This window comes from Sus scrofa, chromosome 4 (genome assembly GCF_000003025.6).
Source record: "Sus scrofa isolate TJ Tabasco breed Duroc chromosome 4, Sscrofa11.1, whole genome shotgun sequence".
Lineage (NCBI taxonomy): Eukaryota > Metazoa > Chordata > Mammalia > Artiodactyla > Suidae > Sus > Sus scrofa.
In genome coordinates this window covers 96251765-96278235 of record NC_010446.5, presented here as the reverse complement: position 1 = coordinate 96278235, position 26471 = coordinate 96251765, and the positions used below count along the sequence as shown (strand labels likewise).

At 49.9% G+C, this 26471-nt stretch overlaps 1 protein-coding gene across 1 annotated transcript; it reads right to left on the bottom strand.

The window, feature by feature from the left end:
- PGLYRP3 (peptidoglycan recognition protein 3) lies at positions 715–16483 on the bottom strand. Its single transcript, NM_001244361.1, is given in 9 exon segments — positions 715–920; positions 1578–1696; positions 6651–6849; positions 8202–8354; positions 9301–9419; positions 11890–12091; positions 12883–12987; positions 13958–14053; positions 16151–16483. Coding segments are annotated over 8 exon segments (1125 nt in total). The 5' UTR covers positions 14007–14053; positions 16151–16483; the 3' UTR covers positions 715–741.

Sequence of the window (26471 nt, the reverse complement as noted above, 5' to 3'; positions counted from 1 at the left end):
AGAGCCTCAGACTGGGAGGGAACAGAACAGAGAGAATGCTGGCAGGATGGGGGACTGTCCAAGTCCAGCGAGCCGTCCCCAAAGAGGAGATGGGGAGCAGATTGGAAAGAGGGGCAGGGGCCTGGTCCCCTCGTTCGTTTATTCATCCATTTCTCCAACAGACATCTGCAGCACCTGCTAGATTCCAGACACAGCTGAACAACTGAGGACACAGACATGAATGAAACTGGACAACCTCACAATCCAGTGGAGAGCTCAGCCGTGTCTCGACACAATTTCCACCTGAAATAAGGGCTGCATCCAAACGGGGACAAGGCAGTGTGAGCAGAGGGGAGGGGCTGGGACACGGACCTGGGTCACATGGGAGACTGGGGACCGCCAGGCAGACAGCAGGGGAAGGCACACCAGGGAGGGCAGCACAAAGGGATGGAGAAGTCAAACAGGGCCAGCCCGTCATCGTCTGCCCTGGCTGAGGAGCTGGGTGCCAGGGGAGAGCAAGGCGAGGAGGGGGGACGTCTGGGCCCAGACTCAGAGGGCTGGGAATGCCCCGCCCTGCTCTGGGGTCTGGGGGATGCTGGGGGATGCTGGCAGGAGAGGATGATTCTAGCCCAAGACAGAGGGACAGGACGGGGCTGGCAGGGAGGGGATACAGGTGTTGAGCCCAGATGGAGGGTAAGGAAGGGGAGTCCCCGCAGCCAGGCTTGGGGAGAGGGAGTGGTCTCAGAAGAAGCAGGGGCTCCCTCAGTGTCTGAAATGAGGCCAAGTCTTAATGATGTTGTACAAAGCCCGCCCAGGAGACAGGATGTTGGCCACATCACTGTGCCCCACCAGCAGGTAGTTGGGATCCAGGTACCCCCTGACCACGGAGCACTGGATCAGGTTCTGAGCTGCCTCCAGCGCTGCAGCATTCGGTGGCTTTTCTGCAAAACACATTTAGCCCATCAATCACTAGGGTCTCAAGGTTACCTGCTTTGGGCAGGAACAAGCACCTAGCCCAGTCTCCCTCTGTCCCCCTCACCACCACCACCACCACAGCCAACAAAGTCACATAAATGTTTGCAGCCAGGCACAAAGAGGAAACAAGATCATTGTGTTCCCTGATTCTTCCTTGCCAAGCTTCTTCTAGAAAATTCAGAACTGCTCCGAAAGAGAACTGCAGCTTAACAGAACACTTCTCGGTCACCAAGGGCAGACATGGCACCCCTGGACCATCCACTGCTCGGCCGTAACAGACAGTGGTGCACCCCAACACCGTTGCCATGGTTACCAAGGAAGAGGATACATTTGCCAACCATGTCATAAAAACACCAAAGATTTTTTTTCTCTCCCTTCCCATGCTTATGTGGGGTCTGGCTATAAAGAGAGATGGAGCTGCGTATGGGTACAGGTGGAGTGGGGGAAAATGTTTCACCTGAGAGGGACCCCTCGTGAACTGCCTCCTGCACCGAGAGCCCCACTGACAAAATCAGGCACCACGGTGCCTCTCCCCCACTCCCCGCCCCCCGCCCCCCGCTTCCCAGATATTTCACATAACACTTCATCACCCAGAGTCCCTCTGCCCCATGTTAACCCCTTACCTACAAAGTTGCCTATGAAGGCAACTCCTAGGCCGATATCGTTGTATCCGTAGGTGTGAGAGCCTTGGGTGTGCCAGCCGACTCCTTCATACACACCGCCATCCTGGCCCACCAGGAAGCTAGGGTTGGGCAAAGGAAATGGAGAAAGTCACTCTGGGAAGGAGAATTGGCTGCCCTCACTCCTCGAGTTATTAATCCATCCTTTCATCCATTTATTATTATTATTATTATCATCTTTTTTTTTTTTTTTTGTCTTTTTGCTATTTCTTGGGCCGCTCCTGCGGCATATGGAGGTTCCCAGGCTAGGGGTCGAATTGGAGCTGTAGCCACTGGCCTACGCCAGGGCCACAGCAACGCGGGATCCGAGCCGCGTCTGCAACCTACACCACAGCTCACGGCAACGCCGGATCATTAACCCACTGAGCAAGGGCAGGGACCGAACCCGCAACCTCATGGTTCCTAGTCGGATTCGTTAACCACTGCGCCACGACGGGAACTCCATATTATTATTATCATCTTATGTGTAATGTGAACAGAGGCAAAAAGACAACCATAGCTCCTGAACCCAAGAAATGAAGACAGCCAGGGACAGGCAATGATAACCGAAATGTCAATCTGTTACACTAGTACAGTGAAAATTTACTTTTCTTCTGACTCTGTTGGCCTTTCTCTCTTTTTTGGGGGGGGGCACCCTTTCGGCATATGGAGGTTCCCAGGCTAGGGGTGAAATCAGAGCTGTGTGACCATTGGCCTACGCCACAGCCACAGCAATGCTGGATCCGAGCCACGTCTGCAACCTGCACCACAGCTCATGGCAACGCCGGATCCCTAACCCACTAAGCGAGGCCAGGGATAGAACCCACACCCTCATGGATGCTAGTCAGATTTGTTTCCGCTGAGCCATGATGGGAATTCCTGGCCTCTCTCTTCTCAACATGCTCTCTTTCCTGGTGCTCCTGCTTTGGGACTCCGGTCTCACCCCTTCTCTCTTCTCACTAAACATCTTCTCCCTGGACAATCATCCGGTCCTATAGCTTCAATAACTAACTCTAAAAACCAACCTGTCTAAACAAACCCATCTTTTCCACAGTCTCCTGAGCCAGAAAACTGGGCATCATCCTGAATGCCTCCCTCTCACTCTCCCATCGCCCCCCAATCAGTAGTCATGACTCGTCAACTGTTCTCCTACTTCTAATTCCTCCACTTCTCTCTATGCCAACAGCCGCTATGTGCTCCAGGTCTTTGTCACCTGCTATCCAGTTTACCACAAACGCTCCCTGCCCAGAGTTTTACCTCCTTCAATCCACTCTTAAAATAGCACTCAGAGTGCCTTCTCATTGCCTATTTATTTATTTATTTTCTTTTTAGGGCTGCACCAGCAGCATGTGGAGGTTCCAAGGCTGATCATCAAATTGGAGCTACAGATGTCAGACTACACCACAGCTCATAGCAACGCTGGATCCTTGACCTACTGGGTAAGGCCAGAAGATCAAACCTGCATCCTCATGGATACAAGTCAGGTTCATTACCGCTGCGCCACGACAGGAACTCCTGGTTGCCTTTCGAATAGAGTCCATCTGTCAGGGCGACTCCAAGGCCTCCCCGTGACGTGGCTGCCGTGGGCTTCTCCATCCTTCCCTCCCCCCACTCCCTTCTTTGGAATCTGTTTTTAGTTATACGTTAAGCTTCGTTGTGTATGCTGCTTCCCTTGGCCTAGAACCCTCATTCTTCTTTGCCTGACTTACGCCCACCCCTCATCCATGGCCCAGTTTGGATGCCTCTCCCCCGAGAGCCCCACCCTGACATCAGCCCCCCAGAGTCTGGTCCCAGGTTCTTCCCGGGCATATCCTGTTCCTCATCCGTCCCGGAGCCCAGCGCTCGGGGTCAGCATCACGTGTTTACCATCCTCGCTCTCTGCTCCACAAGGGAAGGAACCCTATCATTCTTGCCGAGCACCAAGCACATACACAATAAGCAGTGGTTGAAAGTAAGAAAATGATGGAGTTCCCATCCTGGCTCAGTGGAAACGAATCTGACGAGCATCCATGAGGACACAGGTTCGATCCTGGCCTCGCTCAGGGGGTTAAGGGTCTGGCGTTGCTGTGGCTGGGGCGCAGGCCTGCGGCTACCGCTCCAAGTCCACCCCCTAGTCTGGGAACTTTCATAGGCTGTGTGCACGGCCCTAAAAAAAAGATAAAAGAAAGGAAGTGTGAGTGGAGGGGCACTTCGTCCACACCGACTATGGTCGCTACCAGAGTGAGAGAAGCTGCAGGATGAGGCTACAACGGGAAGGGGCACCACAACAGGTTTCCAAAGTCGAGGACCAGGAATCAAATCAGTCCCCAAAACTGAATGAAAAGGGAAAACTAACATTCCCTCAGCTTCTGGCATTTTCCATTTGGAATTTCCACATTTCTGGTCCATTCTCTATTATCTACGTTTAAGAACTGTAGCAAGACAGTGGAAAATCCTGCAAAATGCAGCAGTCGTTTTCTCCTGTTTGTAAAGGAGGCTTTTAAAATGCGAGTTGAGGGGTTCCCGTTGTGGTGCAGTGGTTAACGAATCCAACTAGGAACGATGAGGTTGCAGGTTCGATTCCTGCCCATGCTCCGTGGGTTTACGATCCGGCGTTGCCGTGAGCTGTGGTGTAGGTCGAAGACGCGGCTCAGATCCCGCGTTGCTGTGGCTCTGGCGTAGGCTGGCGGCTACAGCTCCAATTCGACCCCTAGCCTGGGAACCTTCATATGCCGCAGGAGCAGCCCAAGAAAATGGCAAAAAAACAAAAAATAAATAAAAATTTAAAAAAAATAAAATGCGAGTTGACACAGGGTGGGGGGCGGTATCTGAGCAGACAAGCCCTCACCTGATCTGGGAGCAGAAGGTCAAGGCGCAGAAGAAGCAGCGAGGAGGTAACGGCCCCTCAGGGCTCTGACCCCTTGGGGCCGGGCTCCCTGCCGCTCACTGTCATTGCAGAGCCCCCTGCCTGAGACCCGCCAGGAGCTGGGCGAGGAAGGCAGAAGGTCTCCAGTTGAAATGCCACTGAGGCTGCCCCCCAGGGGCCTCTCCCCTCACAGGGAGCTCAGCACATCCGACTCTGGGACGGAGGACAGAGACCACCTGGGCCTGGGTCCGCTGGACGGCCTGCCCCCCCCCTCCCCGAGGCCCAGCTTGAAGCTCCCGCAGGAGACACGGAGCCAGAGGCCAAGACACCACCCGGGCAGGAAAAACCTGCAGCAGCTCTGGCCCCAGCCCCAGACACTGATGGGCATTTTCCTCCGCTGGAGGAAAACGGTTCTCCAGCTCCTGAAGGAGACCAAGGGCCACAGGAGAATCCAGCAGCCCTGCAGGAAGAGCCTGCACTGACTGCTCCAGCGGCCCCTAGACTAAGTCCTGAGCTGGCTCTGGCAAGAGCCCCGCACCAATTTCCAAAACCACCTTCCTCAAGGCCCCCTCCACCCCTGCAAGTGCCCTCCCCATCAGCTCCCCAAAAGCCCCATCCACCCGCTCCCCCTCCCGAAATGTACTCTCCTTCCCCTCTCGCGATTTGTCTTTGGATGTGTGTTGATTTCCTGTTTCTCTTCCATGTTATGTATGTTATATTTTAGAATAAAATTAGCAGGTTGGAAAAAAAAAAAATGGGAGTGGAGAAATTCCCTGCTGCCTCAGCAGGGATCCAGCGTTGTCACTGCTGTGGCTGAAGTCACTGCTGTGGTGCAGGTTTAATCCCTGGCCTCAAAACTTCTGCATGCCGCCAAGAGGACAATAAGTAAATAAATAAAATGCAATTTTTAAAAATAATAATAATAAACAGTGCAGTGGAAACGAATCCGACTAGGAATCATGAGGTTGTGGGTTCAATCCCTGGCTTCCCTCAGTAGGTTAAGGATCCAGCATTGCTGTGAGCTCTGTTGTAGGTCCCAGACACGGCTGGGATCCCAAGCTGCTGTGGCTGAGGCATAGGCTGGCAGCTATAGCTCCGACTGGACCCCTAGCCTGGAAACCTCCATATGCCACAGGTGTGGCCCTAAAAAGGAAAAAAAAAAAAAGGTGAGAGTGCTATCACCCACGTCAGCCTCCTACTACCCTGGGAACTCCTGGTCCCTCCCAGGAGCCCCCTGCCTCCTCTTAGGCCTTCCAGCATAAGTAACGACAATTTCTAAAATCCATTAGTAGCTGTTATGAATAAACCCTGGTAGATGTTTTATATCCAAATTTTATACTGAATCCTTGCAAAATCCCCATGAGATACTTGTAACCCCTTTTTTAAATCTTAAAAAGCAAAATAATAATAACAACAATAATAGTAATGAATAAAAAAATACAATGGGAGTTAAGAGGAGAAAGGCAGCCGGAAGAAGAGCCATGAAAAAGCAAATCCACCTGAGACAATAAGATTTGTTGTGATTAAATCACAGATGAGTAATTGAAAGTTATCATACTCTAACTCTAAAACCTCTTTTATAAAAATGCCAAAACATCTTCTAAGTAGCTTCCACCATTCTACTACCTTAATGGGTTTCTTTATTACTGATCTGGCATTAAAGGAACCAATAGAAATATTTTTATTTCACTCTATATCTTCAAATAGATAAGGTACTATTGCCCCTACTACAGAGAGAGGAGACAGAAGAGGTCCTGAGAGGTTAAACGTATCTATATCTATAAATCCAGAGGTATGACAGGATTCTAACATCAGAGAGAGCAAGTTTGGGGTTGGGACAGATGAGGGGAGGAAGTGAGCAGAGCCTGTGTCTCCAATTGGTTAGAAGGGACGGCAACAAAAAGGCACCATCCTTCCATGACCTTCCACACTCTTGCTTTATCACTATTGTTTTGGTGTCTTCTTTTCAGAGTTTCCCCAACCACTCATAGAGAACATGCCGAGAGGAGAGAACCCACGCTAGGCTGTGCTCTAAAGGATGCTCAGTCGAGAATCCTGCACAAATAAAGACATAATGTCTTAAAAGCACCTGGCACAAAAGAAGAGCTCAGTAAATAATGGCTCCCTCCCCGAGCCCTCCTTCCTACAGCCCCAAAGAAACGGCGAGTCAAGCTTCCCCTGATCGCACTTACTGATATCCGATGTCACAGAAGTTCCTTGTGTCCATGTGATAGGATTGTATGTCTCGGACGCGGATCTGGCAGTCCATGGATATGTTGCAGGTCGACCCGGCGGTGTGAATGATGATGACGTATTTGGCTGGAAGGTTCATTGCAGGGCAGTGTGTCTGTCTGGCTTCCCAAGTTGACCTTGTGATGATGTTGGGGCAAGCTGTGGCGAGATGAAAAACCAAGGAGACAGGAATTCACCGGAGCCCACTTGTGGACAATCTCACAACTGCAGGCTGCTTACTCCTCAGGCTCCCCACCCTCGGGTATCCACTGGAGCATCCTAACAAGTGGGATTCTGTGAGATTCTGGTAAGGTCCAGATAGAGATCGTCTAGGTCAAGTGGCTGGAGCCACAGGGCAGAGGCAAAAATCTACAGGTTCTGAGAACAACTATGGAAACCAGATGTGAGCAGACGGGAAAGGACCGCTGATATCCAGAGGCATAGCCATTCTATTCAAAAGACAAAGTACTGGAGTTCCCATTGTGGCTAGGCAGTAATGAACCCAACTAGTATCCATGAGGACAGGGGTTCGACCCCTGGCCTCGTTCAGCAGGTTAAGGATCCAGCATTGCCATAGTCCAGCAGCAGCTAAAGTTCCAATTCAACCCCTAGCCCAGGAACTTCCATATGTCATAGGTGTGCCCCAAAAAACGTCATCTTGAAGTTTGGCTTGTTTTTGCATTTAGAAGTACATGTGTGTGCGTGTCTGTGTGTGTGTGTGTGTGTGTGTGTGTGTGTGTGTGTGTGTGTGTGTGTGTGTGTGATAGATTGTATGTGTCTGTGAGTATTCATGTAATATACACAAAATGTATATATGTTAACCCCACCCCATTTTCATGCATTATTCTTTTCCATAGCCTGCTTGCCATCTGACATCATACATATTTTAATTGTTGATCTATTCATTTTCTATCTTTCTCCACTGAAATGTGCGGTTTTATCTGCTCTGTTCACAGCTGCATCCTCAGTACCTAGAAGAGTACCTGGCATTCAATAAATGGAGTTCCCGTCGTGGTGCAGTGGTTAACGAATCTGACTAGGAACCATGAGGTTGCAGGTTCAGTCCCTGCCCTTGCTCAGTGGGTTAACGATGTGGCATTGCCGTGAGCTGTGGTGTAGGTTGCAGACACGGCTCGGATCCTGCGTTGCTGTGGCTCTGGCGTAGGCTGGTGGCCACGGCTCCGATTAGACCCCTAGCCTGGGAACCTCCATATGCCACGCAGGAGCGGCCCAAGAAATAGCAAAAAAAGACAAAAATAAATAAATAAATACATACATACATACTTGTTGATTGAGTGAAAATGTGTGTACATAGATATTAATGGTTTCATGACCATATCATTCTAGTGGAAGGGAAAGGCGGCCAAGAAGGTGCCTTGTCATAATTTTCCCGATCTCGGTGCAAGGTGTTCTTGACCCAAGAAGCCAATGAACCCCAGTAAGGAAAAGCATTCCCTGGTATGGTTGGGAGGTGACTGGGAGGAGGGTAAGGCAGGCCTGAGGGGCTTTACCTTTCCCGGGCATCATTGGCTGTTGAGGGACCAGGCAGCTCTCTTCTTTCAAAAGCAGTGGCTGAATATACCTGGGGGACAGGTGGCCCTCCTTCATGGCGTAGAAGATCAGGTCTTCTGCAGCTGCTAAGGCAGCAGGGCTGGGACTGCTGCCTGAAAGAGGATGACATGGAGCACAGGACTGTCAGCAAGAAACTCCAAGCTGGTCCAGACCCAGAGGAGGATAACAGGACCACAGGAGCCTGAATAACTGATGGATGGGAAGAGAAGAAACTGCTCCACTAGCCAGAACAGAGGGCCTGAGAGGCAAGAGAATACCTGCACACAGCTCTTAGAAGCCAAGTTGATGACCTCTTCCAAGTGCCAAACTCAACTTTATCCACTCCACGTCTCGATGGAAGCGCTAGGAGGTGGTCAAAGCTTCATGTATAGGGAAGCCCACCTGACCACGTCAAAAACGCCCTTACATTATGAAAAGGGTGACAGTATTTACCTAGTAGCTCCCACAATCAGATATGGAGCCAAATGCTCTTTACATCCATTAACTCATGTAATCCTCACAGAAAACCTCTGAGATAATCGCTCTTACTAGCCCCAGTTAGCAGATGATCCTGGTAGGTGATCTATTATTATCCATTTATTTATCTATCAACTCCCAACTCCATTCTTGCTCTGAGAGCTCAGTTTCACAGCTAGAACCCTACAAACTACATTTCCCAGACATCCTTGCCTGCCGGCTGCTGGTTGGGTTCTACCAATAGGAGATGCTGGAGGAAGAGAGAAGCCAGGTTTTTCTGCCTCTGCAGCCTCAGCCTCAGGGTCGACTTCAGACTCCAGAGAGAGGACAATAACTGTGAGCTCAAGCAGTGTCCGCGGTGGCTTCTGCAAACTCACAGGAGCGCAGATCAGAGGGGAGAAAGAGGATCAAAATCATGCCACATCAGGGAATCCAAGGGAGAAAAGAACTTCAAGAAAGGGGTCATCGTTAGAGAATGGTTACAACAGGAGGCAGGCTGAAAAGGCAAGAGTGTTGAGACGAGAGAGCAGAGGAAGAGTGTAGACGATTCCCTGGCAGAGGAGGAGAGGGGATGGCCATTACCTAGCTTATTGCCAAAGAAGGCGAGGCCCAGGGAGACGTTGTTGTAGCCCTGGGTGTGGACGCCCTGGACGGTCCAGCCGACACCCTCGTACACTCTGCCATCGTCCCCAACCAGGAAGCTGCCAGTCAAGGAAACATGGATTAAAGGGCAGATCCCTGTAACAGGAAAACTCTCACCCATCCTCAGAAGGGAAAGGGGTTCTAGAGGCTCATAAACACTCTGCTTCAAGCCATACAGTGAGAGGGAGGGGACAATGCTTTTCAGACTTCCGAGAGATAGGGGAATATACTTTACATTTTGCTGTGACTTAGCTTACATGTGTTCCCCAGAACCTCACTTTTAAAATAATCTTTTGGGGGTTCTCGTCATGGCTCAGCGGTTAATGAACCCAAGCAGCATCCAAGAGGACGCAGGTACCATCCCTGGCCTCACTCAGTGGGTTAAGAATCCGGTGTTGCCGTGAGCTGTGGTGCAGGTCGCAGACGCGGCTCAGATCCTGAGTTGCTGTGGCTCGGGTGTAGGCCGGTGGCTACAGCTTCGATTCGACCCCTAGCCTGGGAACCTCCATATGCTGCAAGTACGGCCATAAAAAGACAAAAAAAAATAAATTAAAATTAAAATAATCATTTGGTTCCAAGTGGAACTTGAATGTGTGACTCTCAAGAACCTGAGAACATCAGTTCAGCATTTTTCAAGGGCATGAGCATTCATTCATCATGTTTTTAAATTATAGGACCAAGCACTTGAACATCGAAATGCAAGAATTTCTTTATGTTAACTTTTTCCTCAGTTTCTCCTTAGGAATTTTTTTTTTAATGGCTGCACCCATGGCACATGGAAATTCCTGGGCCAGGGATTGAATCTGAGCCACTGCTATGGCACAGCTTCAGCAGTGCCGGATCCTTTAACTGAACCAGGGATTGAACCCACACCTCCATAGTGACCTGAGACACTGCAGTTGAATTGTTGAATTCTTTTTTTTTTTTTTTTTTTTTTTGGTCTTTCTGCCATTTCTTGGGCCGCTCCCACGGCATATGGAGGTTCCCAGGCTAGGGGTCGAATCGAAGCTGTAGCCGCCGACCTACACCAGAGCCACAGCAATGTGGGATCCAAGCCGCGTCTGCGACCCACACCACAGCTCACAGCAACGCCAGATCCTTAACCCGCTGAGCGAGGCCAGGGATCAAACCCGAAACCTCATGGTTCCTAATCGGGTTCATTAACCACTGTGCCACAATGGGAACTCCCTGCAGTTGAATTTTTAACTCTCTGTGCCACAGAGGGAATTTCTCTCATTAGGAATTCTTTTTTTTTTTTTCTCATTAGGAATTCTTAAGCTCTTCTTTATCAGAGAAATATGTTTGGGATGTTCCTTTTCACAGTTTATTTTTTGAAACAAATGTAGCTATTCTTCTGCTCGGCCTCCTTCTTTCTGTCTGCCCTTTTATAAATTTCTCCTCCTCCACTTTCCAATCACAGTGTTCAAAACTGATGTTTTCACAATTCTCACCATATTCAGCTTTTAAAAGACCATGAGTTTCTGCAATAAACTGAGCACGGAAAGAACAGTTCCCTGAAGTCACTTAAAGTCCCTGGATGGGGTCGGGCTGAACTCCCACCCTGCTCTGACATGGGCCTAAGGACTGGGTCGGGGCCTCAGTGTGTCCAGCGTGTCCTGGCTTTGCTGGGGTACTTTCCGCAGGCTGCTCTGTCCCTCTGCAGCCTTTGGGCGGTTCACGCAAATGGTCCCTACGGCTACAGCAGCTGCATCAGACAAACGGGAGACTGTTAAACTGTCACTGCAGAAACCTGACTTAGACATGCAGAGGCCAAACTGGGTAACACAGTGATGACGATGGCAGGGCTAGTGGTACGGACTGCAACTGAGTTTAGTGAACCCAGAATCCACAGAGGGTAGACGGGAAGACCCACCCCCCACCTTAGTCCCCAGGGTCTCTGGTGGCTACAGTGGGGGCCTCCAGCTGCTCTTCCTTATTTGCATTTAAAAATAAATGAAAGAAGACACAGGTTGTCCTTTCCAAAGTGGATCATTCAGAAGGCACTTATGGGAGTTCCGGTTGTGGCTCAGTGGTAACGAACCAACTAGTGTTCATGAAGACACAGATTAGACTCCTGGCCTCGCTCAGTGGGTTAAGGATCCGGGGTTGCTGTGAGCTGTGGGGTAGGTTGCAGATGCGGCTTGGATCCCAAGTTGCTGTGGCTGTGGTGTAGGCTGGCAGCTGTAGCTCCATTAGACCCCTAGCCTGGGAACCTCCATGTGCCACAAGTGCAGCCCTAGAAAATACCAAAAAAAAAAAAAAAAAAAAAGAAAAAAAAGAAAAGCAACACGAATGGGAAATTAAGAAAAACAGAGAAGGCATTCCCATTGTGGTTTGTTCCTGACTTGTATTCATGAGCACGCAGGTTCGATCCCTGACCCTGCTCAGTGGGTTAAGGATCTGGCGTTGCCGTGAGCTGTGGTGTAGGTGCGGCCACAAAAAGAAAAGGGAGAAAGGAGAGCGGGAAGCCCCCTAAGAGGAATAACTGTCACTGTAATGTGGGCTCCAGGGACCCCACCCGCCTCTTACTTGTAGGCCACATCGCACCAGCCTTTGGTGTAGACCGAACGGGACTGAAGGCCCCGCAGCTTCTGGCTGCACACATTCTGCTCCTGGCACTCCATCTCCATGAGCTGGTGCACGATGACATAGGCCACAGGCCGGATCAGCTGGGCCTTGCAGGTCAGGGATCTCGCCCCCCACTCCTTGCGGGAGACAATGGTGGGTGCACCTGCCGAGGGACCGCAGGACGGCAGGCTGAGGTCCCGCCCCTTCCCTCCACGGGCGTCCACACCCTGTGTCCTCTGATCGAGAGAAGCCCCGGGAAGAGGCCTTCGCCCCACAGCCTCCCCTCCCCATCGCCATAGTCCCGTTAGACTAAAACAGACCCCCAGGCAGAAGCCACACTGTGCCTGGGAAGTCAAGCTGCCTCGTCCTCTGAACTCTTCGTCCTTGTACTGCCCTGGAGGATGTTTCCCCATCCTCACCTCCTCCCTGGTCTGCTCGATGCTCCAGCCTTCAGGAAGCAGCTCCAGGGACAGCCTCCCCTCGCCTCGGGGTTCTGAGCGGACTTCTCATGGGGCCCCTCAGCGCGGGGGCCCTGGATGCCTGGCCTGAGGCATTTGCCCCGGTCTGACTGTGCCTTTTCCAAAGGGACACTGGGTACAGGTCTCCCTCTTTCAGATGAAAACTCACTGCAGGCAGGGCTGTGAGGGCCCCACACAGGACCCCAGGAGCCCCAAGTGTTCCCTCTCTATCCTCACCTGCCAGCTCCCTGAGGGATGTGGTGTCTCTAGCCTCTGCTGAGAGCAGGGCACTGCGGCCCTTGTCTTTTCTCCCTGAGTTTCTGCTCCTTCCTGGAACCCACCTTTGCCTAAGGACTCGGGACAATCCAGGGGACTAGCCGGCAGATGCCTCGTTTGGGGTTGCCCTCCACCCACCCATCCAGTTCAGCCATAGGGATGCCCCAAGGAACACTTCCAGCCTCCTAACAAGCCCCAGGACACCCCCAAATCGCCTCACCATTGCGACCCTTGCGTATGGGCCATGAGATGCCAACAGACCGGTCCAGAAGGCCCTCCGACAGCCCCCTGGCTTGGGTCTCATTCCAGAACTGTGGGGGATCCCCTGTGAAGGAACATCACCCTTGGTGCTGGTCCTCAGAGAACACCCGGACCAGCCCAGAGGCATGGGGTGCGCATCCACACCTCACCGTCCGCAGCCTCTCAGCCTCCCCAAGACCCCTGACCCCCTAGAGGAAAACAGAGAGAACCACAGACGTGTCTGCCCTCAGCCAGCCCCTGCCTCTCACAGAAGCCCCAGGGTCGCCGCCTTCACCCCTCCCAGCCTCCCTGAGCTTCCCTCCACTTCAGGGATTCTAGAGTCTCGCCAGCCTCCTCCGCTGAGCAGCTCTGCCTTTCCCGGTTGACCTGCCTGCGTATTAATACATCAGAGTGTCTCGTACCAAGATGACATCATCATGTTAACACATAAACGATATTAAGCACCTAATGATCCAGACAAGCTTCTTGAAATACAGAAATTTGCAGATGGCTCTGATTGCAAGGGCGCTATCAGATTTGTGGCTTAAACCACCTGCATGAGATAAGCAAAACAACTTAACCACGCTCTCTATACTGATGAGAAACTGAGGCTCGGGGAAGTTGTTCATCTAAGATGATACAGTAAGTTTTAAGGTGTGGGCTTGGAGTCCAACCCAGACTCTCTGACCCCAGAGCCGTGAGCAGAACCACTGCACTCTGAGGCCGCCCCAAAGTTGTCAGATGACCTTGGGCAAGTCATTGCCACAATGAGGCCCATTTCTCTGTCTGTGAGACGAGGCTGTGAAGGGTCTCCACCATGGTTCAGAGATTCTGTCCTTCTGCAAATCCATTGGGAGCAAATACGTGACTGTGACACTATGTGCAAGTGTCCAAGTGCTGGGCAGGCTAGAGAGGTCGCTGAGGACTGGCCTGTCCCAGCAGGGGAAGGAGAACCATAGCTGGTGGGGAGGCCCCTGGGGAGGATGACTGACAAATGAAACCAGGCTGGGGTGGATGCCAAAGGCACTTCTCTGATCCAGTGAAAGAAAACTCACCCCAAGTCCCGAGATCCAGAGCAGAGAAGATGAGAAGCCACCGCAGCATGCTCACGTGGTCCCAGGACACAAACAGGGAGGGCGTGGACCACAGCCCTGGGAGAGACACCAACAGGTAGCCAGACCTTCCTCACTCTTCAAACGGGGCACCCACCCCATGGCATGGCCCTTGTCTGCCTCTCGCCAAACTGGGGACCTCCTGAGGGCCAGCACCCAGTGAGGCTTCTCAGGGTCCCCAGCACAGGGTTGACCCTCGGCAGGTTGTCAGTAAAGGTGAGGGTGGAGTTCCCATTGTGGCTCAGTGGTAACAAACCCCACTGGTATCTATGAGGATGCAGGTTTGATCCTTGGCCCCACTCAGAGGGTTAAGGATCTGGCATTGCTGTGGCTGTGGCGTAGGCCAGCAGCTATAGCTCCGATTCGATCCCTAGCCTGGGAACCTCCATATGCCACAGGTGTGGCCCTAAAAAGGAAAAAAAAAAAAAGGTGAGAGTGCTATCACCCACGTCAGCCTCCTACTACCCTGGGAACTCCTGGTCCCTCCCAGGAGCCCCCTGCCTCCTCTTAGGCCTTCCAGCGTAAGTAACGACAATTTCTAAAATCCATTAGTAGCTGTTATGAATAAACCCTGGTAGCTGTTTTATATCCAAATTTTATACTGAATCCTTGCAAAATCCCCATGAGATACTTGTAACCCCTTTTTTTAAATCTTATTTTTATTTACTTATTTTGCTTTTTAGGGCCACACCCCATGGCATATGGAGGTTCCCAGGCTAGGGGTTGAATCAGAGATGTAGCTGCCAGCCACAGCTACAGCCACACTAACACAGGATTCAAGCTGTGTCTGCAACCTACACCACAGTTCACAACAATGCCAGATCCTTAACCATCCACTGAACGAGGCCAGGGATCGAACCCGCAACCTCATGGTTACTAGTTCCCACTGCGCCACAATGAGAACTCCCATGACCCCTTTCTTAGAAGTGAAAACCACCTCAGAAGAAAGGAACTCCAACAGGGGCAGGGTGGGTTCATCCCAGCACTATTTGGGAGTCAGAGGTGTCTTGCCATCCAGTTGGCAAAGATCCCTGGCAGCTGCTCACCTAACTTCTTGAGTGAGAATAGTAACAAGAGCAGTTAGCACTTACTGAGCGCATCCTACATTCCAAGTATCTGCTGGGGACATCACAGTCATCACTATGCAGCCTCACAATGACCCGTAGGACCCGTACTTCTCAGAAGGATCCTGGGCTTTAGGGAGTTAAGTCACTTGCCCTAAGTTACCCAACTAGAAGGGGCAGGTCACGATTCACACTCAGGTCTGTCTGACTCCAGAGCCTCGACCTGGAACTCCTCCACCATCTGCCTGAGTTTCTGATGATGTAGATTCTCGACTGGGCCCAAGAGGTTAAAGGCAGGGAATTGCATGGTCCTTCCCAGCTGCAGGAATCTTTCCTGCTCTCTCAATGTTTGGTCAAATGAGAAGCAAGGATTAACTGGCCCTAGGTGGAAGCCCTGTGGGCTGGCCTCTAGGAAAGGAGCTGGCCTCTTGCAAAGCTACTTAGACCCCAGCAGTCAATTCTGATCAACAGGAGGTTTGGAGCCTGGTCACTGGATCATGGTGCTACCTTAACCATGAATATTAAAGTGGCAAATGATGTCTTGAGGTTGTCACAGCAAACAGCTGAAATCGCAAGGCGTGAGCCAGACCCCTGTTCATGCCAGGGCAGAGACTGGATGTCTCCCAGTCCCACCTCCATATGCAAACCCTGGGCTGGCCGGATGGGCTACAGCCACAACTCAGCCACCATGGCTCACACCACTATGCATTCTCCATACCTAATATGAAGGTGAAATATTAGGACAGGGGACAAGTTAAGACCTAAGAGATGGGGATTCCAGGTTAGACAAAAAGGAAAGAAATAGAGCAGAGGTAACCCCAGGATCCACAGACTTGGCAGAAAAGAACCAGGAGTGGTAGAACCCATTTAGAATAATTTAGGATAGAGAAGGTTTTCTTACTTGGAAGAAGAATTCAAGAGGGGAGATCAGGGGAACCTTCTCTATCATGTTAACGTTTTAATCTGATAATAAGAGTTCAAACCCTCTGATAGGAGAGCGCTTCTGTAGAAGAAACAAACACACACACACACACACACACACACACACACACACACACACACACAGAAATACCTGTGGGTCCCTTGCTGTCCCAGCCCCACAGGTCAGGCTGCAGCCGGCTCACCCCTCATTGGCTGGCAGGGTCTCCCTTCCAGGCTCCGCCTCTGGCCCCGCCCTCCGCCTCCAGACGCGGCCTCCTCCGGCCTTCACCCTCCCCGCCACTAGAGGGCACTGCGGCCGGGGAATGGAGCCTGGGCCCTGGCTTTCCAGAAAAGACAGAAAGACCAGGAGCCCTTAACCAAAGCGAGACAGGGAGGGCCAGGTTCTGGGGCTCAGAGCCGCTCTGTCCACAGACCCCAGCACCCTGAGGAACTCGGTGAGACCAGACGGGTGCTGACAGCAGGGGAGCCGCCCTGTGAATAAGCCCAGGTGCTTCCTCCCTGGGAAGGGGCGTGGCTGCCCAAGGCTCCCTGAGTTCCCTCCTCAGCCCCAGCCTCCAGGAAGCCCGGCCAACCTGGGAGCTGTGCCAGGTGCTGGCTAGGTGCTTGGAATATAGAGGAACAAGACAGGGTCCCCACCCTCAAGGAACTCAGAGCCAGAGGATAGAGGCTAGACCAGCACACCACCAACCACCCCACAAAGCAGAGGTTGACTGCTTGGAGACATTTTATTGGGCAGGCATATTATTTTTAGTTTCATGTTTCAATTAAATTAGTCACTATTATTTTAAAATCTGGAGATTTCAAGTAAAATATTGAGATATATAGGTGTCCTAGTCAGCTCAGGCTGCCAAAACAAAATATCCTAGATTGAGCAGCTTAAACAACAGAAATTTGTTTTCTCACAGTCATGGAGGCTAGATGTCCAAGATCAAGATGTCAGCATGATCAGTTTAGGTGAGAACTCTTACTGGCTTGGAATCAGCTGCCTTCTCACTGTGTTCTTACAGAGTTGGGGCAGGGGGTTCCTCAGATGTCTTTTCTTATAAGGACCCTAATCTCATGATGAGGACCCCACCCTCATGACCCCACCTAGCACTCATTACCTTCCAAAGGTCCCATCTCCAAATACCATCCATCACATTGGGGGGTTAAGGCTTCAACAAATGGATTTTCAGGAGGACACAATTCAATCTATAGCAACTGGAATAGGAGGAGATCTGGCCCACAATCCAGAAGTTGAGAACAAATTATTCATTGATTCATGCAAAAAATACTGAGCTCCCAGGATGGCCCAGGGCTCCTGACACCACTTTGGGAACTGGGGATACATTAGGAGAAAAAAATGTGCCCTGTGTCTGTCTTCATGAAGTTTATGGCCAAGTGGGGAAGAGAGATGGAAGCAACCACATAGAAACAGACAACATTTGTTGAAGGTGATGAAGGTGCTGTGGAGGAAACAAGCAGGGTGCTGAGCAAGTTGTTGAGTCAGTGATGTTGGAATTGAGATATAAATGATGAATAGATGTTTTCTAAAGAGTAAAGGGGAAGAGTGAGCGCATGTGAAAATACCCCGAGGTTCACAGCTCTATGACCCTTAGAGCCCAGACCACCTCCCTCCAACCTTCACATCTGGATCCCTCCTCTGGAGGAAGGAAGGAGCTTGCGTGAATCTTACGTCAGTTCCCTGGGAGGTTCTCTGCCTCTCCTCATCCCACATATGAACCTGAGCCCTTTACCTATAGGAAAGTAAGAGGTCCACCTTTTCCTGAAATACCCTAAAGAAATTTTGATATTTGACTCTTTATCTCATCATGGTTGCAGTGTTCTAAGTTCTTATTTGCTGTGTAAGTTCTCATCCCTTCACAACTGCCCAAGGCCAAGGTCTTTCAGTATCATCTTCATTTGGCAACATAGGAATCTGGGAGAATGAATGCATAAATTTGGCCTCACTGGCACCAAGATCTCAACCAAACTTCCCCAATATTTCTGCAGATAGCACACTCTGAACTGGGGAGTTCTGAGCTGTGGTGTAGGTCACAGACGCAGCTCGGATTTGGCATTGCTGTGGCTATGGCACAGGCGGCAGCTACAGCTCTGATTAGACCCCTAGCCTAGGAACCTCCATACGCCGCAGGTGTGGCCCCAAAAAGCAAAATAAATAAATTTAATAAGGTCAGATCCGTTGCAATTATTTATTATCAGTGCTCAAGTGTCCCATTGGATCGATGTTAGATGTCGGACTTCTCCCACTAGAAAGGCTCCCAAGAACTTTTAACCCAACTGAGAAATATTTGATAGCATTTTAAATATGTTATTCCATTTTTTCCTACCCTAAAATGTTGTCCAAAAGTTTGATGATATTTTTCTCTCTCATATTAGTCACTTGTTTTTGGTTTTTTAACTGAATGCCCAAAGGAAATGTTTTCTTTACAATCGATTAGTTTAATATACCTTGGAATTCATCATTTTCAGTCACTTTTTTTTTTTCAGGTACAAAGCATACCCTTTAAAAGTAAAGTTGTAAAACTTTTTTTCCAGGAAGATTTTGTAGAAACGTAGTTTTTAGTATTTGTCCTATTCTCTTACTTTAGTTTTCTTCTTTAAGGACTTCAATCATACATACCTTATAACTTCTTTGCTTACCTACTATAATGCTCTCTTTCTAATTCTTTTAGTCTCACTTGTTCTTTTTCATTTTTAAATTTTTCCTTCATTTGATCTTCTTTTTCTTCTAAGGCTTTATCTGTTACCTGTATTCACTTTCACCTTCCTTCTTTTAAAAGGTCATTTGTGAAAGTTATTATGCTTTTTTTTTTTTTTAGGGCCACACCTGCAGCATATGGGGGTTCCCAGGTTAGGAGTCTAATTGGAGCTATGGCAGCTGGCCTACACCACAGCTCACAGCAACGCTAGATCCTTAACCCACTGAGTGAGGCCAGGGATCCAACCCACATCCTCATGGATACTGGTTGGCTTCATTACCTCTGAGCCCCAATGGGAACTTCCAGTTATTTCTTATTCTCTCATGAGTTCTACTACCTGATTTCTCATTTTTTCACTTCCAGTTAACTGTTCTTTCATATCTTATATCTTTTTTGATATTTTTTAGCTCAGACTGAGATGTTAGTTTATAGTTTTCATCTATGAGCATTTCTTTATGTTAGCGAGCACTGGGCAGCCTATGTGAACGTGGCCTGGGCCTGCCTGGAGGAGCCATCCCTCAGAAAGCTCTGGGAGGATGGGGACACGGGACCCTAGAGACACAACAACCACTACAGACAAGCCACCAGAACCAGCTCTGAGCCTCAGACTGGGAGGGAACAGAACAGAGAGAATGCTGGCAGGATGGGGGACTGTCCAAGTCCAGCGAGCCATCCCCAAAGAGGAGATGGGGAGCAGATTGGAAAGAGGGGCAGGGGCCTGGTCCCCTCGTTCGTTTATTCATCCATTTCTCCAACAGACATCTGCAGCACCTGCTAGATTCCAGACACGGCTGAACAACTGAGGACACAGACATGAATGAAACTGGACAACCTCACAATCCAGTGGAGAGCTCAGCCGTGTCTCGACACAATTTCCACCTGAAATAAGGGCTGCATCCAAACGGGGACAAGGCAGTGTGAGCAGAGGGGAGGGGCTGGGACACGGACCTGGGTCACATGGGAGACTGGGGACCGCCAGGCAGACAGCAGGGGAAGGCACACCAGGGAGGGCAGCACAAAGGGATGGAGAAGTCAAACAGGGCCAGCCCGTCATCGTCTGCCCTGGCTGAGGAGCTGGGTGCCAGGGGAGAGCAAGGCGAGGAGGGGGGACGTCTGGGCCCAGACTCAGAGGGCTGGGAATGCCCCACCCTGCTCTGGGGTCTGGGGGATGCTGGGGGATGCTGGCAGGAGAGGATGATTCTAGCCCAAGACAGAGGGACAGGATGGGGCTGGCAGGGAGGGGATACAGGTGTTGAGCCCAGATGGAGGGTAAGGAAGGGGAGGCCCCACAGCCAGGCTTGGGGAGAGGGAGTGGTCTCAGAAGAAGCAGGGGCTCCCTCAGTGTCTGAAATGAGGCCAAGTCTTAATGATGTTGTACAAAGCCCGCCCAGGAGATGGATCATTGGCCACATCACTGTGCCCCACCAGCAGGTAGTTGGGATCCAGGTACCCCCTGACCACGGAGCACTGGATCAGGTTCTGAGCTGCCTCCAGCGCTGCAGCATTGGGCGGAGTATCTGCAAAACACAGCAGACCCATCAGTGATAGGATTCCAGAGCACTTCTTCCAGGGCAGGACACACTCCTGGATCACCCAACCCACTCTCACCACCAAACTAATATCCTCCACCCTATGACAGACAGAAAACCAAGTAAAGGCTTCAGATTCCTCAGCACTGAAGTTCTTCCTGAACCAGAAGAGCAGAGCCTGAGATAAAATATACAGTCGTTCTGGAGATGTACAAAGCCTTTATCCACTGCAGAAGTTTAGCCTGGGCGGAGTTCCCGTGGTGGCGCAGTGGAAACGAATCCGACTAGGAGCCATGAGGTTGTGGCTTCAGTCCCTGGCCTCGCTCAGTGGGTCAAGGATCTGATGTTGCCTTGAGCTGTGGTGTAGGTCACAGATGCGGCTCAGATTCCAAGTTGCTGTGGCTGTGGTGTAGGCCAGCAGCTGTAGCTCCGATTCCACCCCTAGCCTGGGAACCTCCACATGCCACCAGTGTGGCCCTAAAAAAAAAAACTTAGCCTGGGGCAAATCTAGCCCCCCCCCCAAGGGACATTTGCCAATTTGGGGAGAGGTTTGTTTTTGTTTTTTTGGGTTTTTTTTTTTTTTTTTTGTCTTTTTAGGGCCACACCCTTGGAATACGGAAGTTCCCAGGCTACGGGTTGAATCAGAGCTGCAGCTGCCGGCCTACACCACAGCCAGGCAATGCCAGATCCAAGCCTTGTCTGCGACCTACACCACAGCTCATGGCAACGCTGTATCCCCAACCCACTGAGCAAGACCAGAGATTGAACCCACATCCTCATGGATACTAGTCAGGTTCATTACCACCAAGCCACAATGGGAACTCCTCAGGAGACATTTCCGGAGGTCACAGTCGGGTGGTCACCAGATACACACAGGCATCTGGTGTGTAGAGAGCAAGGATGCTGCTAAACACCCCCACAGTGCTCAGGACAGCCCCACAAGGACGAGTTATCTGATCCGAAATGTAATAATGCTGAGGTTGAGTAACCATGTGTTTGTCACGTTGTGTTTCCTTTGCTTTCATGTGCCCGGCCCCATCTCCAGGCACATTCCTGGGTCATCGGTTACCCCATCCAATGCCCATTTTAGTACCAGCCCCAGTGACACAGCCTCCTTTTCCCAGAGGTTCAGCAAAAGGCCCCCCGAGTTTCAACAAATTCTAGTCAAGAGCCCTGAGGGACAGTTCTCAGTGTGTACTCTGGATGCAGAGACAGGGCTCATCCGTGCCTTGGCAAATAAGGCAAGCGTCCCCACATTGTTGTATGGTCAAGACTTATCCAAAAATGTGCACCAAGATCTTTTCTCCTGGATTTCATGCAGGTTAAGAATCTGGCACGGTCTCTGCAGGGGCTTGGGTCACTGCTGAGGTGCAGGTTCAATCCCTGGCCCGATACAGAAGGTTAAGGATCTGGCATTGCTGCAGCTGTGGCGTAGGTCACCACTGCAGCTAGGATTCAAACCCTGGCCAAGGGACTTCCATATGCTGCAGGTACAGCCAAAAAAAAAAAAAAAAGATTTTTTTCTCCTGTCTTACATGTGCCTTGGATGTCGGAAAAGACAGACACTTGTCTGAGTGTGAAGGAGGTAGATTTAGGTGGGATTCTGTCTGGGAGGCCCCCTCTGGTCACGCCGAGTTTAGTCCAACATCAGATGTGAAGCCAGGTGGAGCCAGCATGTGCAGCCACTTGAATCGGAGGCCATTGTCTTCCAGATCAGACACCCTCCCTCAAGCACCACACAGTGCCCGCTGCTGCCCAAAGCATCCACCCACCTGAGAAGGTGCCCATGAAGGCGAGGCCCAGGGCGATGTCATTGTAGCCAGGGGTGTGGGAGCCTTGGACACTCCAGCCTACTCCTTCATAGATGACACCATCCTGGCCCACGAGGAAGCTAGAGGACAGGGGGAGAGATGGAAAGCAGCATGAAAGAGAGGCCCTCTGGGACTGTTCCACTCATTCATTCATTCATTCATTCATGTCTACTCATCAGACAATGGATTAGCTATCAAGTTCTAAGCACTGAGTTAAAAAAAAATAAGGAGTTCCCGTCGTGGCACAGTGGCTAACGAATCCGACTAGGAACCATGAGGTTGCGGGTTCGGTCCCTGCCCTTACTCAGTGGGTTAACGATCCGGCATTGCCGTGAGCTGTGGTGTAGGTCACAGACGCGGCTCGGATACCGCGTTGCTGTGGCTGTGGTGTAGGCCGGTGGCTACAGCTCCAACTTGACCCCTAGCCTGGGAATCTCCATATGCCGTGGGAGTGGCCCAAAGACAAAAAGACAAAAAAAAAAAAAAAAAAAAGAGTCCAGACTTTCTGTCATGGCTCAGCAGTAATGAACCCAACTAGAATCCATGGGGACACGGGTTCAATCCCTGGCCTTGCTCAGTGGATTCCAGATCCAGCGTTGCCCATCCCCCCAGAAACCTAACAAGAGTTGAAACACCTCCCCTTTGTACCCCTGGATCCTCTCTCATAATACGTCAAGTACTCTACTAGGATTTACTTGTTGAATTCCTTCCTCCTTCACTAGACTATTGGCTCTGGAAGACCAGAACCATATCTGAGCTACCTCTGAGGACGGCCGCAGCACACAGCCTAGACCATAGGCAATCCAATGTGTTCTCAATAAATTAACTTACAGCAGGGGGGTGTTTACTCCTGATTCCAGACCTTCTCAGGGTAAGCACATGGCACAGTCATGAAGTTATGGGACGAGGACACAATGAAAGGTCAAAAAGCCAGGGGACAGGTAAAATTTGTAGTCAATTTTCAGGTATCCACTTCAATTAAAGAGAGCAAGGCTGTGAATAATCTTGCGTGGAAGCACCTAGAAAGCACATGGCAGATTCTGATAGACGATAGATGTTGGAGGAAAAGTTTTCTCCTGTCTTGAAAAGGATGCAACTAAAATGGGGGTAGGGGAGTTCCCGTTGTGGCACAGTGGTTAACGAATCCGACTAGGAACCACGAGGTTGCGGGTTTGATCCCTGGCCTTGCTCAGTGGGTTAAAGATCCGGCGTTGCCATGAGCTGTGGTATAGGCAAGCAGCTACAGCTCCGATTAGACCCCTAGCCTGGGAACCTCCATATGCCGCGAGAGCGGCCCAATAAATGGCAAAAAGACAAAAAAATAAAAAATAAATAAAAAATAAAATAAAATGGGGGTAGGGAGTGGAGAGGCAGTCAGCCCAGCAGAACATACCAAGTAGTGGCAAATCCACCCAAGGCAGGGCCACTGCACACACTTGTGCTGGACTTGGGGACAGTAGAGACTAAAATCCGGCTCCACTAGGGCTCCTTTCTCAAAAATTTTATTTAGCATATAGTCAACCTACAAAGTTGTGTTAATTTCAGGTATATAGCAAAGTAAATTAGTCATATATATATGCATATATGTACATTGAAATATATATATATATACGCACTCTTTTTCATGTTCTTTTCCCATGTAAGTTACCACACAGTACCTAGTAGGTCCCCATCACCTGTCTGTTCTATACACAGTAGCGTGGAAGACTGACTGCATGAAGATGTGGTACATATGCACGATGGAATATTCCTCAACCATAAAAAAGAATGAAGTAATGCCATCTGCCGCAACCCAGATGGACCTAGAAATTATCATGCTAAGTGAAGTGAGTCAGAGAAAGATTAATATCATATGAGATCATTAATATGTGGAATCTCATAGAAAGGATACCATAGAACCTAAAAAAAGGAAAGGGACTCAAAGATTTCAAAATCAAACTTATGTTTACCAAAGGGGATGTGTTGGGGGCAGGGAGTGTAAGTCAGGAGGCCCCTTTGATGAATGTGTGCAAATATGCCATCTGGGCTACCCATGACCCATCCTAAGATTTAAAATTCTACGCAATTGTTTCTGACGGGAGGTTAGATGGCATCAAAGCCCAGACAGGTTCTCCGCGAGCTCTGAGGGCGGCCTTCGAGAAGTTCCTCCTCTTCCCTTAGGTCAGTGTGTTCTTTAGCAAAGACTCACAGCCCTTGGCTTTAGAGAAATCAAAAGGTATTGCTGGTCTCTCCTCACCTTCAGACAGGAAAGATATTCTCCCTAAGAAGACGCAGAGGGGAGAGTCTAACATGAGGGAGACAAGCTTCAGGTTGGGGCAGAACCCAGGGCCTGAGCCACCGAGGAATGAGAGGTGAGGATGCGAAAAGGCACAGTCTTTAGATTTTCCTTTCCTAGATTAGCCTTTCTACAGGATTTACAATCTTCCCTGCATATGACATCCTCTAGGATCTTTTCATCATGTCAATATATGACCTTTAAAAAGACACACATACACACTACTGTACATAAAATAGATCACCAACAAGGACCTACTGTATAGCACAGGGAACTATACTCAATATTTTGTAGTAAACTGTAAGGGAAAATAATCTGAAAAAAGAACACATATATATATATGTACATATAACTTTATAATTATAATTTCTATAATATAGAATTATAATGTATATATAATTAATTATAATTTATCCAATTCTAATTTTACAATGTATATAATACATGTATTTTTTTATTTTGCTTTTTAGGGTCGCGCTCATGCCATATGGAAGTTCTCAGGCTAAGGGTTGAATTGGAGCTACAGCTGCCAACCTATGTCACAGCCACAGCAATGCAGGATCCGAGCCAACCACAGCTCACGGCAATGCCGGATCCTTAACCCACTGAGCGAGGCCAGGGATCAAACCCACAACCTCATGGATACTAGTCAGATTCGTTTCCGCTGCCCCACAACTGGAACTCCCTATAATATAATTTTTATATAATTGTAATATATATATATATATATCTGAATCAATTTGCCGTACATCTGAAACTAACACATTGTTAATCAACTATACTTCAATTTAATAATTAATTTTTAAAACACACATCTTGGGAACATGTGTTCCCAAACATGTGACCACCCCTTAGCTACATCCTAAATAAGGCCCAAGTGGGGTTGGGAGAGGAAGCCACAAGAGAGAAGGAGCCCTTCTCCTAGGCCGGGCTCTCGGTGAATGCTGGTTCCCGTTCCCCTTCCTCTCACGAGCTCAGTGTCCACCCCCAAGGGAAGAGAAGCCCACATGTCCCCTGGTCCACTTACTTATATCCAACATCACACGAGTCCAATTTGTCCATGAAGAAGGACTGGATATCCTGGACCAGCACGCGGCACTCATCCGACCTGTTGCAGGTTCGCCCAGTGGTGTGGCTGATGATGACGTACTTAGCCCGCAGGCTCATCTTGGGGCAGTGGGTCCCCCTGGCCTCCCAAGAAGACCGCAGGACAATGAGGGGGCAAGCTGAGGAGGAGGGGGCAAAAGCATGGATGTGAGGGTTCCCTGTGCCTGCCCAGAGTCAATCAGCCACTGCTGGACCTCACCTCCACCCTCTGGGCATCGTGGCCTGACTGCAACTGTGGACCTCGGCAGAGCCCAGCAGCTCCAGAGGCCCACCTGGGAATGGGGTGTGTTTGCACCTGGGATTGGGCTCAGGAGGCAGGAGCCAAGAATCACAGGTTCTAGCCCCACAACAGAACCCAAAGGACAGTGGGAATGTTGATCCCGAAGGGACACGGATGCTTTATTCCAAAGGGCAAAGTGTACTTATTTATCTGCATGATCATGTGTGTGTGTGTGTGTGTGTGTGTGTGTGTGTGTACATGTGAAACAGGGTCTTTCTGGAGAAATCAGTTGAATTTTCATCTGAAAGCATGTCTTTAAGAGTCATTTGTAGTCAGAGTTCCTGTTGTGGCTCAGGGGGTTAAGAATCCAACTAGTATCCATGAGGATGAGGGTTCCATCCCTGGTCTCACTCAGTGGGTTAAGGATCCGGCATGGCCACAAGCTGTGGCATAGGTTAGAGATGCAGCTCGGATCTGGCGCTGCTGTGGCTGTGGATGGCAGCTGCAGTTCCAATTTGACCCCGAGCTCCAGGAACATTCATACGCTGTAGGTGCAGCCCTTAAAAAAAAAAGAATCACTTGTAGTCCACAAAACCCTCCGTCCACATAAACAATTATTCATACTGACAGATGACACCAACCCAAAGGCGGAGATCAAATTTACTCCAAGATCTAATACAACAGAGCCAATTTTCTTTAAAAATGTTATTACAGGGAGTTCCCATCATCAGAGGTTAACAAACCTGACCAGCACTCATGAGGACGCAGGTTCAATCCCTGGCCTTGCTCAGTGGGTTAAGGATCTGG